The sequence below is a fragment of the Panicum virgatum genome, chromosome 2N, assembly GCF_016808335.1.
Source record: "Panicum virgatum strain AP13 chromosome 2N, P.virgatum_v5, whole genome shotgun sequence".
Classification (NCBI taxonomy): Eukaryota; Viridiplantae; Streptophyta; class Magnoliopsida; order Poales; family Poaceae; genus Panicum; species Panicum virgatum.
The window spans coordinates 60,209,768-60,225,834 of record NC_053146.1 but is presented as its reverse complement, the minus strand read 5'-3'; the positions used below and the strand labels follow the sequence as shown (position 1 = coordinate 60,225,834).

Genomic DNA, 16,067 nt, shown 5'->3' with positions numbered 1-16,067 from the left:
CCATGGAATTCAATCGAACTATGCGAACACTCACGCCATTAAGGTTAACGGCATGGGATTCATTTCTAGTTAGGTGCTTAGCCTTAGTGCGACGCCATTGAGCAATAGTTCACCTGGCGGAGGAGGCGGGCAGCCGGGCACAACGGCGAGGCGGCAATCTTGGACCAAGCAGGGATGCCGCCAGATGCGAGAGCTTGTGTCTCTTCTCCTCGTCTTTGGCCTTTCCCTGCCAAGCCGGCTGATTTGACCTCCCCCGCTGCCCTGTGCACGCCACGCCACCTTTAGGCCGTTGCCAGCAGCGTTCCTCGCTCGAAGTCGAAGGCGTTGCGGGAGTCCGTGAAACGTTGAGCTCGTTTCAGGGCCGCGAGCGCCACAGCTCAGTCTAGTATGTTGGGTCAGCATTGGATTGGATTAAAGGTCACCAGTCCACAAAATTACCATGCAAAATGCCATCATCAGATGAAACCATGCCTAAGGAGTGCCGCATAGCGATTAGGATTTAGGAGTCAAGATCAGGACACAGAGCATCATCTGCCACTACGATAAGTCCATAGCCATGCGTAAACCAGCAGTGTCTAGCAGCAACGTGACAGTCGGGCCATATGACATTTCACATTTGCGAACACAAAATACTAGTAGAATTAGAGAAGCTTGCGGCTCATCTTGCTCCTTTCGCTAGCATATTCTCCCTTTTGGTTCATGCCTTCCCTGCCTGCTGCTTCTTGTCCTCGAGGAACTCCTTGAGCCCCCGGAGCGCGACGCCGGCGTCGTCGCTCCGTAGCAGCATCTCCGACACGGCGGCCGGCGCCACCTCCACCTCCACGAGCAGCGCCTGTATCTCCGGGAACAGCTCGTGATCGTCGACGAGGAAGTAGTTCCTGGCCAACGTCCTGAAGGCCTCCCAGCCGCAGTAGCCCATGTAGACGTGCATGTCCATGCGCCCCGGCCGGAGCAGCGCCGGGTCCAGGCGGTCCTTGTAGTTGGTGGTGAAGATGATGATGCGCTCCTCGCCGCTGGTCGACCACAGCCCGTCGATGAAGTTGAGCAGCCCGGACAGGGTGATGCCCTCCGCGGCGGCAGGTCCCTAGAAGTTCATTCAGGAACGGGGTCAGTTGGCTCTCGAGCCGTGCTCCATTGTAACCAAAGTCAGTGTCATGAAGAAATTAACATAATTCATACCACAGTCCACAGGTGGTTCAGACTTCAGAGACTGTTGCCTACCTGATCGTTCTTTGATTTGGGTTTGATTTTGGATTTGGTTGGAGGTAGGGGAGCGTCCGAATCCGACGCGGTGCCGTTGCCGATCCGATCTCGTCGTCGCCACCACCGTCTCCGGTACGCGCCGGCGCCTTACCATCTTCCCTCGACATGGCGGCATCGCAGCAGCAGTCGATGTCCTCGATGACGAGGATGGACCTGTTGGACATGCCGACGAGCAGCCACTGCAGCGAGCTGTTCATGTTCACGCGGGAGAGGTCGAGGTCGAAGAGGTCGTAGCAGAGGTGGTTGGCCATGGCGGCGACGAGGCTGGACTTGCCGGTGCCGGGCGGGCCGTAGAGCAGGAACCCGCGCTTCCAGGCCTTGCCGATGCGGCGGTAGTGGTCCCTCCTGCTGGCGAAGAGGTCGAGATCGGCGACGATGGAGCGCTTGAGCTCCGGGTCCATGGCGAGCGTGTCGAACGTGGCCGGATGGTGGTGGCTGACCCTGTACCAGGTCCGGCCCTCGTTCATGCAGATCTTGAGCTCGCGGTCCCGCTGCTCCACCTCCTCGGCGGCCCCCATGACGAAGGGCACGTACCGGTCCATGGCGACGTCCGTGTGCTCGGCGTCGAAGCTGAGCTCCAGCACGAAGTCGCGGTCGCCGCCGGTGCCGGGCTCGCCTTTCCTGGCCTTCATCTTGCCCCCGCCGCCGCTGGGCGCCTCGACGCAGGCCCAGCTGAACTGGACGCCCTCGAAGACGTCGACGGTGGAATCCCCAGGCTCGAGGAAGAGGACCCTCCGCCAGCCGGCGCCGCCGTCGCCGTCCCTGGCGCGGGCCAGCGTGAGGCCCAGCCGGCGCATGGCGCGCGGGTCGAGCCTGGAGGCCAGGTACGTCCGCGCGGCGTCGAAGAGGAGGTTCTCCTCGCGCCCGCCGCCGACGCCAGCCTGCTGGCTCCGGACGACGAGCGTGCGGCGCTCCCTCCCGCGCCATCACCGCGTACGCCGCCGCCGACGCCGCCGTGGCCAGCGCCTTCCGGTACGCGTCCACCGCCTGCCTTCCCGCCGCAGAGGGCTCCATCATCCCCGCTAGCCGCCTGTCGCCGCCGCCGCAAGCGGTTCTTGCCTTGCCTGCCTCTCCTACTACTACTAGCCGGCTAGTCGCTCGCGTCCGGGCACAGCACGGCACCGGGGTCTTGGCTTTGGCTTCTGTCGATGGGTGTGGCTACTGGCTAGCTGGTGCGCCGTGCCAAGCCTTTTCCGTTTCTGGCAGCAACTTCTTTTCCTGTGTGCTTTTGGGGAGTGGCAGAACGGGGAGCGGACGGCGACCGCAGGGAGCGTCGTGGACTCGCGGTCACCTCCTCTGCGACTGTGGTCTTCGCGTGGCGCGCGGGCAATGGCCAGTCAGAAAAGCCTGTTCGTCCTGCGCACCGGCGCTCGTCAGTGCCAGGATTCGCTCCGCCGGCTGGGCCTTGACCGGAGTCGCGTCGCGCGGCATCCTACTTGGAGGACACGATCCTGCCGGATCAGCCGGGCGGTGCGGTGTGCGCGCTCGCCGGTTGGGCATGGGGAGCCAAGGACCATGGTCCGTGCACTGTGCACACGATGGGAGGAGGGGCATCCAAACTTCCAAAGTACCCACAAGGCGCCTGTTTCTAGCCACCAACCGCATGCTTTCTTACTATGTTATGCATTTATCTTTATTTACCCTTTTTATCAAGAAATTCTTTATAGTAATGATTTTGTTCCGTCCAGTCGTCCATTTGTGCTATTGCACGACAGTCTAAGAGGTTGTTCGGCTGATCTGATGAATAATATTCGGCTGGTAGAATAAATAGTATTATGTGAGAGGAAATAAGTCGAAACAAGCCGAGAACCGATCAGCCGAACAGACTCTAAATTTACTCTTTTTCACCACCCCGCGTACAATGTTTATCCTAGTGAGTACATGCAAGCAATTTTAAAAGTTCCTAAACCATCGATTAAATTCAAATTCCGATTGTACAATTGTATCTTTTTTAAAGAGACCTTCAAAATATATATTTCGACAATATTTTTCAACTACATGTAAATTGCTTTATGTATAATGGAAAAAATACTAAAATAAATTAGTTAAAATACTTAACTGATCTTCCTATTACTGATCATGCAATAAATATTCACCTATCGAACAAAGTTGTTTACCCCTATCCACTAACCACACCAGACAATCTATCTTTACAACATGAAACCAATATCCACTTAACTGAACTCAGTCATGTGAAGCAACATTCTGTAAAGCCATTAGAAAATTTTTTGCAGACATTATAAGCAAATTAAAAGACACTAAAAAGTATTTTCTCTCAAAAAATATATCATGGAAATATAGTAGTGTGAGATTTTGTTTTGAAGCTCTTATTGAAACAAACACAACTACGCAAATGAATTTTGATTTCGATGCTCGATTTTGAACCTATGGTCCTTTTATTTTAAAACTATGTGCATGTGCAAGGCTACTCACCCAGTATTTGTCTCCCACACATATGCTGATATGCATGCATGCGCTTACGTCATTCCTCTATTTACTTCTTTCCTTGCCCCCTCACAGTTTATGGGGCTAGAAGTGCTATACAACATGTGTGTGCGCGACCATGGATGAATCAAAATGGTTAATATGCCAAAAAATGAAAGTGCCTTAATTAACGCCCTCTATCAACTATAAAACCCCACTTTCCTCTCCTTGCCTACCCCCCTTATTTTTTTTTCACGGCAAACATTAACGCCTGAACATCGCTGTCCTTATGGTCAAGGCCAACCCGAATTATATCATTCCTGGAAAAACAGCTTAAGGCACCAGTTGCGAGGAGCCTTTGGTACCGGTTCAAAAACCGGTACCCCCAAAGTGCCGGGTAAAACAACCGGTGTCTAAGCCTTCAAAATTCACGCAAAATATTCTCTTTGTTGGGACTTGAACTCGCGACCTCTAGCCTCGCGTGTTGCTCCTTTACTATCTCAGCTACACAGTTGTTCTGATCGAGAAAGAGATATTTTCCTTCTAAAGTAACCAATGGACGAGCATAAGGTACCGGTTGGTGGTACCACCCGGTACCTAACGCTCCTAAGGCTCGTCTACAGGTACCGGTTGGTGGTACCACCAGATACTAATATAAAAGTTACCACCCGGTACCTATGGAGAGTCTTAGATACCGGTTGATAATACCAACCGGTACCTAAAGCTCATTCATAAATTTCATTCATCATAGCATAGGTACCGGTTCATCTCCATACTGATACTTTTGGGGTGGACCTAAGACTTGTTTTCTAGTAGTGTATTGTGGGTTCTAGAGTGTAGATAATGTTTGTTGGAACGCTACCACTTAACCAAATTAAAAGGAAGCGCTTAACAAATTTTGGAAATTTTTCTTAGAGCCTCATGGAATAGAAGTATGCACTCGTTTTAAAATATTTCATGCAGTAGCACTTTCTAAAAGCACGGGCGCAATCATTTTTGTTCGGCATGCACTATTCAAATGTTCAATTCAAACTGAAAAAAATGTTCATTTAGAAAGATTTGAAAAGATTGTTCGGCCTTGGTATGCAATAGATAGATTGAAGCCCATGCAAGCCTAGCCCAACAGAGGTCAGACCGTCAGAGGAGCGTCCATTTCGAATTTCGACCGTTCGGCATCCAACCTCAATTCTCCCGCTCAAACGCCAAATGTCTTCGTCTTAGTTCCAGCCCGACCTCCAATCCCCCCGCCCCCCGGTCCTCTCCAACCTTCCAGAACCTTCACGATCCCATGAGCGCTCACTCCCGAACCTTCTAGAGCGTCCCTTCCCGGCCGCCATGAGCCGCCGCGAGCCCGCCGCCTCCCCCTTCCGCGACCTCTCCAACCTCCGCACCCCAAGACCTAACCCCAAGCACGTACCCGCCTCCCCGACCTTCTTCACCGCCTCCAAAACTCCCCTCCAGGCTCCCACGCCGACGCCGCTCCGCCTCCGGAGGCCCGGAGACGGCGCCCCTACCCCGACGCCCCTCGGCCGCCGCCTCCGCGCGCTCGAGGTCGACCAATCGCGCTCCGCCCGCCGCGCCGAGTCCGGCCGCGAGCGCGCGCTCCGCTCATTCGCCGCCTCCGCCTCGTCATGGCTCTCGCTGCTCCTCCGCGACCCAGCAGCCTGCGGCTGCTCCCCGGCGGCCACGGGTACCGCCGCGGCCGCGCAGCCCTGCGCGGCGGGCGAGCGCGACGCTCTCGGTGGAGATCGGGCGCGTGGGGTGCGCAGCCCGAAGCGGCGCCGCGGTGGTGGTGATCGCGGCGGGGAGAAGAGGAAGGAGATGACGCCGGCGATGATTGCCGCTTTACGGGATTCTCTGAGGGAGGTGTGCAGCCTGGACGATGTCACGGAGAGGATGGGGAGGTATATGAGCAAGGGCGCGTGCGAGGAGGTGCTCGTCATGATCTTTCAAGTTTGTAAGGTGAGACGATTTGGAGGGTTGAAACTCGATGGCTTGGAAATCTAACTGTCTCATTGTGGCTTACTACTCATTTTGGATTGTTATAGCAATATAGTTTAGAAATCTTCAAATCGAGACCAAACTGCTGTGTTGTCTGGTTATTTTGTGGATTGTATAGAATGGAAAAAGTTTTCAGTCTTACACAGCAGAACCACTGATCCCCCCCCTCCTTTTTTTTCAGAGCATTGATGAAGGCAGACTGAAGATGAAAGCACAGTGCCCCCTTGTTACTGATCTTAGGCTCAAAGAGAAAGCAACTAGGATTTTCATGTGCTACAATCCAGATTGGCTTAGGATTGGCTTGCATATTGTTCATGGCGGTGATTCCTTGATGCAGTGTGGATTAGGAAAACGGGACAAGGAGGTTCATTTTCTAAAACTAATTCTGGAGAAGCAGATGTTTTCTCAAATCATGACTGCAAAGTTTTGTGCGCACAAGAAGGTGGTAGAAGGGCACAATGTACAGGGTTATAGTGAAGCATCGGGCAATATCATACTGAAAAGAATTTTTCTGTTTGTTGCTGCACTAGATAGAGCCAAAATAGAAAGTGCTCTACCTCTTGAAGCTGGAATTGATGGCCTTGACGGTGGATCCCCTCTCTTATTTTGTCACCAAGGCCAAGTAAAATCTAGTCGGCAAATCATTCAGGGTAATATAGCTGAATCCATCTGTTTTTTATTATTGTTCTATGTGACGTGCAAGTGTTCAACTGATTACTGAATTGTAGAGTCTTTGGGGGAGGCCATGCACGGAGAAGGTGACCTTCTGATGCACCTCGCAACTATGGGGTATAAACTAAATTATCAACAGGTATATGGATTTGTCTGTATTACTGTGCTGAACAATCTGCTTTTTGTGTTTTAGGTTGCTATAAGTTTTTTTCAGGAATGGTGTAGTTTAGAATTTTATTTAAATATCTGTTAGATTACTCTAATTTTCCTTTTGCTCACCAGCCTGCTCTATCAGAATATGATTTCACTGTAAGGAGTCTATTTGAAGATCTCCAAGATGGCATAATTCTCTGTAGAATTGTTCAGCTGCTCATCTCAGATGCATCGATCATTTTGGCAAGTATTTCTTTCGGCTATATTAATCAGTCCAATGCTTTTCTATTTGATTTAATGTGCAAATATGCTTTGTTTCAGAATGTGATTGCTCCCTCAGATACAAAAAAGAAGAGGTTGAGTAACTGCACCACTGCTATACGATACATCAAGCAAGCTCGGGTTCCATTATCTGATCCTGATGGAGTCACAATTTCTGCAGAAGACATCATTACTGGGGATAAGGAGCTTATTCTTTCATTGCTGTGGAATTTATTCATCCATAAGCAGGTCAATTGTTCAGTATAAACTTATTACAGATCTTATTACTCGTGTTGAATTTTACTATTATGTATACCTTTTTTCGCACAAAGATCTGGAATTATAGATTGCTTACTATTTGTTAGTGGGTTTTTAGTCACTGCAGTGAGTGCAGTCACTGTGGTAATTAGCTTAACCTTCAGTTTCACATCCTTCTCAGTTGCCATAATCAGGTGAACGAGTCCCTAGCCGGATTGGTTAGGTGGCACTCCTCAGGTCCTGGGTTCAACTCCCCGTGGGAGCGAATTTCAGGCTTGAGGTTAAAAAAATCCCCTCGCTTGCCTACACGCCAAAGCACATGGAACTACATGGAACTAGAAGTGATCCTGTAGAATAATAGGATTGGTGTAATTGATGATTGTATTAGCCTGAGCCTTGGGGCTGAATATATAGGGGTACATGACTTGGAGGGAGAGAAGCCTCTCCTACAGATCTGGTAGGATACAAATATAATCCTAATCTATCTAATATATAGATATCCCTAATATACTCTAACATCCCCCCGCAGTCATAGCGGGAGCATCGCAGACAGTGAGACTGGAGAGAAGTCGGTAAACTGACATCCCCCCGCAGTCACAACGGTCAGTGCGCCGCAGATGTTGTGGCTGGAGTGGAAAACCACAAGGTTGCTCAAGCAGACAATAGCCCTTTGGGCCGATGTCGAGGTAGCCAAGTGGAGGACAAGTAGCCATGGTCGATGATGCCGTGCGTAGGGTAGCCGTGGTCGACGTAGCTGTCGAGTTAGCCGATGCAGAGGTAGCCGCACATGAAGCCGCTGGCGCGCAAGGGGGCGCCAAACAGTGGTGGCGCGGAGGCGCCGTAGACGAAGACAGTGATGCGTCGAGGGCGAAGGGAGGGTGACGCCGTCAAAACGCCAAGGCCGAGGTGAGTACTGGGTTTGCCAGACCCAGTAGCGCGTCGGGGACGAAGGTACGCGCCGGTGTTGCCAATACCGGACGTACAAGGGAGAGCGCACAACCAAGTCGTAGAATGTAAGGGACCAGCAGAGGAGGTCTCGACGACAGTTGCGGTGCAGAACGGCGAGGAAGAAGAAGCCGAAGCAGCCCGTGGTTGTCGGAGTAGACGAAGTAGGCGAAGTACAGATGACGGTGGTGGCGACGAGGTCGTGCTAGAAGAAGCGTAGAGATAGAGCAGCTGAGCACTAGCCCAAAAGCCAGCTAGCTTGGCGTAGTAGTCGCGGCGGCGGCGGTCGCAGAAGTCGGCGAAGAACTCGAACAGCTTGATGAAGACCATGCGTGCAAGGCGCAGCAACGCGTCATTGAAGACGAGGTCAAGGACGTGGTCGGCGGCGGCGAAGATGCAAGATGAATGAGACCACTGGTGGCGGCACTGCTGCCCGAAGAGGCGACGCAGTGGCAACCCTCCGTACTCGGTGAAGGGGCGCGCTTGACGAAGATGAACGTCACGGGAGCCGAGTGGATCACGCACCTCGGCTGATCAAACCGAGTAGCATGAGGCGAGACGGCGGTGGGCGAAGTCGGTGAAGGCGTCCCGATCGGTGAAGGCGATGACGAGACGGCCAAGAACGACGTGCAGACGAAGTGGCGAGGTGGGTGGTGCATACGGGCGTCCCCTAGGGCACCATCCATGTTGCCATGCCGCACAGTCGTGGACGAAGAAGAGGCCGGTGAAGTCGATGCCGACGTCGAAGTAGAGGCGCGATGTCGACAGGCGGTGGGCGACTCAAACGCGATAAGCGAATCGGGAAAAACCTAAAAAAGATACATGCAGCAGCAGTTCGTGTAGAAATCCTTGCGTGCGCGGAGTAGAAGAAGTCCCGTCAGCCCTTCTCTCTCCTCTTCAACACTTGCACGCAAGTGTGAGAGGGAGACAGAGGGCGGAGGAGCGATGAGCCCAGGCTGAGGCGGCGCGGATCCCGCCGGGGAGGTGGTGCGACGGCGGCGGATGACTGCAGCGGTGACCTCCCGGCGGAGGGGACGCGTAGAGGGAGGGCGGATCCGCCTGCTGGGACCGATGCCGAGGAGCCGGAGAAGAGGGGACCTGGCACGGCTCGCGGCGCGGGGCGGCGGATCCCGTCGAGAAGGTCGCTGGAGAGGTGGGACGAAACAGCACCGCCGATGAAGATGAGCCCATGGGGTTGCGCGAGGATGGCGCAGATTGGCCGACCACCACCATGGCGGCTTGCTGTCGAGGTCGACCTGTCCCGGGCTACCACCACGGCAGCGCGGGGTGGGGCGACGCCCAGCGTCCTCCTTGGCGAGCGCGGAGAGGGTGACGAGGTCTCCCCGCGGCGGCGGATCTCTAAGAGGTCCGACGCGATGAGGAGGATGAAGCAGGGGAGGCCACCGGTACACATCCAAGGTGAGTTCCATCACGATTCGCTGATGCTTGACGACGACGACGGCGGATCAGGTTGATCTGCCGCAATAACTAGAAGATCGGCAGACCTTTGATCTGCCGTGGAGAGGGTGGAGAGCGCTGCCCCCGGCGGAGGTCATGGGCAACCTCCCCGGGGGCGCGCTAGGGCTTGGTGAGGGCGGCGCGCTCGAGGGGCGTCGTGGGAACAGGGCAGCCGCGGCGTGAGAGGAGGGGCGCCGGCGGCGCGAGCAGCGGAAAACTAGGGTTTGAGGCCTAGGGTTTAAACCTGAACTCGTGATACCATGTAGAATAATAGGATTGGTGTAATTGATTATTGTATTAGCCTGAGCCTTGGGGTTGAATATATAAGGGTACATGACTTGGAGGGCGAGGAGCCTCTCCTACAGATCTGGTAGGATACAAATACAATCCTAATCTACCTAATATAGAGATATCCCTAATATACTCTAACAGATCTTAGCCCGCCCCGGTCCACTCTCAAATACGGGCTACAACATCCCTGTGTAAGGGTGGGGCAGGGGTTCGGGGGTTTTCTCGACCTACGTGAGAAGGTCTTCTTAGCAAATGCCTGCAGGTTGAGTTTTTTTAAGTTGCCTTAATCACAAGGTTTGCACTAAAGCTTTCTAGTTAGTGGTTATGTGTATGATCTAATTTTCTCATCCTAACGCTTATTCTCAAAATTAGTAAGTTATATTGTAAATACTCGTATAATGGTTTCGTGAGATGCTGTGCAATTTGTATGCTAGGAATTTCATAATGTTTTTTTGTTAAGACTGTTTTGAGTTTTCACCTAACCCATTCTGATTCCAGAATAATTGATCTGTATGGCATTAACTCTAGTTATCTTTTGCTCCTGTTCAGCTGCCCTTGTTAGCTAGCACATCATTATCTCGTGAATTAACCAGGCTAGGTGTACCTTTGATGTCAATGGTGAGTGATTCATTCATCTGTCTAAAACAGTTCAAATATTTGGACAGGATAGGAAAATGTACCACACAGTACCTTCTTTATTCCATCACAAGCAATAGAACAAAGTTCCTTGATGAAGTTGCCATATAAGTTTGCTTCTGTGCTTAATTGCTTATCATTTTCATCGGAGACTTCTGTTCTTTACTTTTAATGAGAGGTTCTATTTCTTCTGTTAGGAACAACGAATGCCTGAGAACAAATCACACATGGTCTTGCTTTACGATTGGGTTCAGGTAAGATTCCTTTTTTTTCTCTCCATTGCTTATATAGTTGTACGCTAAGAAATATATGAGTCAGTGTGTAACTTCCCTACTTCACTAATTGATTATCTCACAGGATACACTAGTATTTGTTGTCACTGTCTGCTTTTAGGAAACCAAAAACACTAAGTGGGAAAGTTGTAAAAATTGATTTCCTATGCCTGGTGCCTGTAAAATGAGTGAATGGTTGACACTCTATTCACGTGCCAAGTCTCAAGACTGTTCAAAAATGCATATTCCTAAGTATTCTTTAGTTTGTAAAATGACTGTTGGCCACTTGGCCTTGCTCTTCCTTTCTGTATTCTGGTTTTCCATGTTCCTCATTTTGTACTTTAAGTTATTTCCTTACATGATTCACTACCTCAGTATGTTGCAAGCTCAAAGGTAACACAGTTACATCATTTATTCATTGTTAATCTTAAAAGCTTTAATCATTACTTGAGTTGGGATTCTTATAAGCTTACTAATTGTCAACTTGTGTGGTGCTAACTTTCCAGCCCTGCCTTTGTTGTCTGATTTCAGTGTATGTTTTTCCTGCGCACTTTTACAGGTGATACGCTCAAAATATGGCATAACAGTTGAAAGTTCACCTCAGTTTGACAGGAGAGCACTGAACTGTCTCGTCAACTATTATTTGAACATTGATGTTTTCCCTAACGAGGTTCTATTTTTTATTTGCACTGGAATTACACCTTTAGGTGCAACTTTGCTTCCTATGATATGCTCATTGTTCCTGTTGATTATTGTTGTTAGGAAACACAAACAGGTTGCCGAAAGGAATTGTTCACCTGTCATGAACTTGATACTTTAACTGATATCACCAGCTGCCCATCCAGCAAGATGGGAAAAGTATTTGCAGATGTACTTCAGGTAGTGGTTTATTTGTTTGTTTGCAGAAGTAGTAGTTTCTTTCTCAAACGTTTATCTGCGATATGCAGGACATTCCAGGTAGTAATATCCTAGCTGATGGTGTATTAATTGATGAGAAGAGTGCCATTCTTTTGCTAGCTTTCCTATCTTCACATCTGACTAATGACAAAAGATTGGTAATATTTTTTTGTCAACTTCAAATTTCTTATCCTGCCTTGTGTTAGAGTCCTGGTCAGCATGCCTAAAGCATTTTCTTTGGTTTATAGGATCAACTAAAGAATTTGATCAATATGAGGTTGCACTATGAGAGCCCGCAGACTAATATTTCAGCAAGATATAGATCTGGAGGAAAGAATGATGTAAAGTACCAACTCCACCAGAGAGATAACAAAGATGGCTCATGTACCAACCAGGGTTTGTTCTTTATCAATTCTTCACTTTGCAAATTTCTGCTGCTGAATGAAATCTCTTAATATCATTGTGAAATATTCAAATATTATACTCCGTAGCTGTACACAGTGCTGTTTTTCTATGAATTCCCATGTTTTAACCATATTAGCTATGCTGGTAACACTATAATTTTCTTCAATCTGGTGAAATTCGTTTTTTTTTCTAGAGTGGGCTGCAACAATTATTCAGAGTCAGACTAGAAGTTTTATTGCAAAGAATAAATATTGCAAGCGTAAGAAGGCAATATTTATCCTGCAAGGTGCTATGAAGGCATGGTCAGCCACGACCTTGAAAAGGAACCGTTGTCCTTTAACTGCCGCTGCCACTACTTGGCAAGCACATGGTACTTCCTCCCTACTAATTCTTCATGATTTATGCATTAACTTTGCCCCTGTTACATTATTGGCATCCATTTCTTTTCAGAAAACTACAACAGATACTTCATTTGCATAATGGAGAGGAATAGATTTGTGCAGATGAGAAAATCTGCCATTATAATTCAGCAGGCTGTAAGGGTTTGGATTAGAGGAAGAAAAAGGCTCGAGAACAATGAGCCCTTTGAAAGATATGAGTTCCCAGAAGGTAAAACTCCATCCAAAACTAGTAGCATTGCTCCTTCCCCTCAGGAGCATTGCAGTGGTGATGATAAAACCATAGCTTCAGCCACTTCATGGCAGCACTGCGAGCATGTGGATACATTGAAAGCTTCTGCTGCTGCTCATATTCTTAGTTTTGATGGCATGGACAGTCTAGGTTCAACCGCTTCACAGCAGCTTGACAACAAACAGAGCAACTCTATAATTTCTGCCACTCAACCGTGCAAAAGCGGGCATGAATCTATACCTCGTCCCAGTTCTCCATTGAATATGTTTGAGAGTAGCTGTAAAAGTACAGCTAGATCTCAGTTGTGTGAAGTTGAGACTCCCAACGTAATTTCTGTACGTAAGCTTGCAAGTGAGGATGATATGGATTATAGCAGTAATATTTCTTCTCAAGCATTCTTAGAGCACCAACAGCTTGTATCTACCCGGATTGGTTTACCTATTTGCAAGGAATCACTGACTGCTCAGAGGATACAATCTGCATATAGAATATTCTTGAACAACAGAAACTTAAGGATAACTGCTGCAATTAAAATCCAGAGCCATTGGCGGTGTTATTCAGTACACAAGTGCTTCACAAGGCAAGTTCAGGCTATTGTAGGAATCCAGACCTCAGTAAGATTGTCCTTGTGCCGTCAGGCTTGTCAGCGCAACCAACTCTCCGCAGTACTGATTCAGCGAGTTGTCAGAGGATGGTTAGCTAGAAAGAGACTGTTAGGTTAGTATGCATCGTACATCTAACTTTGTTCTTGATATATTTTTATTTCTTGATATATTTTTATTACATATTGACGGTTGGGTGCGTCTATGGAATTATGGATATAGAGGCCACGCTGGGATATGTTTTTCGTTGCATTTTCTAAAATATTATTGACCGATTATTACTTGTACAGGTTCTTCTTCGCTCCAAACCTACACAAGACTTTGTGTACTTGACCAATGTCAACAGAGAAAATGTCATCAAAGCCTTGAGTTGAAGATTGTGCTGCATTCAGTCATAAGGCTACAAAGATGGTGGAGGAAGTTCCTGTTCCATCAGTCTGTACGAACATCTGTGATCTCAATTCAATCTTTTGTCCGTGGCTGGCTGGCACGGAAACGAGTAAATCGTATTGTATGCTGCATCAACATCATTCAAGTATGTGTGCTATTTTTTTAAGTTGCTTATACATTGGGTAGTATCATTTAAGTGTGAAAAGAGTTAACCTGATAAATCCATTTGCAGAGATGGTGGCGAAAGGTTTTATTCCTTGAATCGAGGACGCGAGCTGTGACTATTATCCAGACTCATTTCCGTCGTTGGGTCGCACGACAAGATGCTATTAAAACTAGAAACTGTATTACCACAATACAGGTACTATAAAAATTCAGATGATGTCTGGTTTCTATAAAGTTGTTTTTGTTAATTGGATATACACAAATCAAACTTGATTTCATACTTGATATATTTTTTTTCTTTTTGCAGAGATGGTGGAGAAAGGTTTTGTTCCTTAAATTGAGGAGGCGAGCTGTGATTGTTATCCAGGCTCATTTCCGTGGTTGGGTAGCACGACAAGCTGCTTTTAGAACTAGAAAAGTCGTTACTACAATACAGGTACAATAGGGAGGCAGATGATGCCTGATTTCTTTATGCTTCTTTTTGTTAGTTGGAATTATGAAAATCAACATTCTGTTTCATTTCATGCATCCATCCAGATTCTGAATGTGTCAAACATGATTTCATTATGCAAAAGATCCTTCATTTCATAGCATAAACAATCGTACCTAAGATGGTGCACTATTTTCATTGACATCCAATGTAACTGATTGTTGCAGTCATTTGTCAAAGCCTTCCTTGTGCGGAAAGCTTCGAAGCAAGAAGTTGCTCATATAAGATCAAGACTGCAGAAGTCTTCTTCACAAGTTGATGATAGTATGCGCCTGATCAACAGATTGGTGGCTGCACTGTCGCAGCTTCGTCAGTCTAGGAGCACACACAGAATTAGACAAGCTTGCACTACATTGAGTAAATGCAACCTATGCACCCTTTTTAATTTTTTCTCCAATCTAGATTCATCATAGGACATTAGATTCTGATATCATAATCCCAGTTCTGTCTCAGTTGAGCTATTACTTTGTCAGTCTAAGCACTTTTGTTTAAGAGCTAGGATGTTATACACTTATATGTTCTGTTTATCCTACAGGTACGGCTACAGAATATTCGAAGAAATGCTGCGAGACACTAGTCACTGCTGGAGCCGTAGACATATTGCTGAAGCAAATCCACTTGCTGAACCGTGGGATTCCTGACCAGGAAATCTTGAAGCAAGTGTTCCTTACTTTCAGGAACATTGCACGCTATCCAAATCTTAGACAGGTGTTGGTCAACACTCCAGAATCTGTTGAAATCATCTTCCAGGAATTACTGAGGTATCAATATGTACTATCCATTTCTCTCCTTCACATATTGCATTTAGGTTGCCATTTTGTTCTCAAGTAATGAAATCCGGGGGATCCCCCTTTGTGGGAAAAATTGCATTTAGGTTGCCTGGTTAGTTTCTTGCTGTCACAATCGCATCATTATATATTCTTCAAACAGAGGCTTAGCTCAAAACAGCGTCTCCCTGTCAACCTTACTCTTTTATGGGTGGTCTGTTCTATAAAAGCCAGTCTTTCTTGTTTCATGGCTGCATATCCCAATCATTGATTCTGAACATACTAGATTGCGAATAAGCTTGCTTTGAATTTGGTTGTGTGTGTGTGTGATTAGCTGTGTAATCGGGCATACATTCTTATGCTGGGATAATGTCCCCAGGAGCAAATCAGCTGGGTTCTTCTTCATCGCGTCAGATGTTCTGAAGAAGTTATGTGAATCCAAGGGAGGCCATGAAACCGCCCGGGCGCTGCATCACCACATCAAAATGCTGCGAAATCTGGTGCAAGACCTGGAAAAGAAGGTGGAACTCGACAAGAGGTAACTGCAATAAACCCTTTGAAACATTCGAATTCCATTTGTGCTAGTTTTGATTGCCCCCGACTGCTAATGCTTTGGTCCACTGGACGGGCTTCCTTCTGCAAGGAATGGCCGCACTGGAGTTGTGAAGGAGAACAATCTACGGCGGCTTCGGGAGGCTGCCACGCTCTATCATCTCCTCACTTGGTGATGTTTAACGCGTCGGTGATATAGCTAGCTGAAAGGCTATCCTCTGCCGTTTTGCTTATGGCCATTTGGTCCTGCAAGGTTTACATGTTATTCGGTAATTTGAAGTTAGTTGTGGTGCAAGTGTCAAGAATCTTGTGTGGGATATGATGCAAGTTCTGTTGCAGGCTTTAGTGTGTGATACTGTGATCGTTTTGTGTGCCAAGTGTGATAAGCATCGGCTTGATGTATTGGGTTAACTGCCTTACCATCTCGAATGTGATTGTTCTGTGTAGCAGGTATGATAATGATCAGCTTATTCATGGTGTTGCTCGCTCTTTCAAGTTGCCATTTCAAAAAAGAAAAATCTTTGATCAAATTTAA

The 16,067-nt window shown here is 48.0% G+C and overlaps 1 protein-coding gene and 1 pseudogene across 2 annotated transcripts; one reads left to right on the top strand and one right to left on the bottom strand.

Moving 5' to 3' along the window:
- Positions 1-532: 532 nt before the first annotated feature.
- LOC120661518 lies at positions 533-2,401 on the bottom strand (annotated as a pseudogene).
- A 2,474-nt stretch (positions 2,402-4,875) lies between these two features.
- Positions 4,876-16,006, top strand: LOC120661517 (abnormal spindle-like microcephaly-associated protein homolog). Of its 2 annotated transcripts, none has more exons than XM_039940408.1 (20): positions 4,876-5,649; positions 5,870-6,338; positions 6,417-6,499; positions 6,643-6,756; positions 6,835-7,023; positions 10,276-10,344; positions 10,560-10,616; positions 11,194-11,304; positions 11,397-11,513; positions 11,582-11,689; positions 11,780-11,927; positions 12,130-12,306; positions 12,387-13,283; positions 13,459-13,703; positions 13,791-13,919; positions 14,031-14,159; positions 14,381-14,570; positions 14,749-14,974; positions 15,360-15,518; positions 15,624-16,006. In XM_039940408.1, the coding sequence occupies exons 1-20, from the start codon at positions 5,023-5,025 to the stop codon at positions 15,706-15,708; spliced, it is 4,329 nt and encodes a 1,442-aa protein (XP_039796342.1). In that variant the 5' UTR covers positions 4,876-5,022; the 3' UTR covers positions 15,709-16,006. The 2 variants fall into 2 exon arrangements, with proteins under 2 accessions (XP_039796342.1, XP_039796343.1); XM_039940409.1 differs by having other exon boundaries at positions 4,886-5,649; positions 12,387-13,284; positions 13,463-13,703; positions 14,749-14,975; positions 15,358-15,518.
- Positions 16,007-16,067: the final 61 nt, after the last annotated feature.

Bases quoted from the DNA above. Each gene is read 5' to 3' on its own strand.
- LOC120661517 (XM_039940408.1), top strand. From the start codon at position 5,023: ATGAGCCGCCGCGAGCCCGCCGCCTCCCCCTTCCGCGACCTCTCCAAC. The intron at 6,339-6,416 runs GTAATATAGCTG...ACTGAATTGTAG, and splicing joins TAGTCGGCAAATCATTCAGG to AGTCTTTGGGGGAGGCCATG. The intron at 6,500-6,642 runs GTATATGGATTT...TTTGCTCACCAG, and splicing joins ATAAACTAAATTATCAACAG to CCTGCTCTATCAGAATATGA.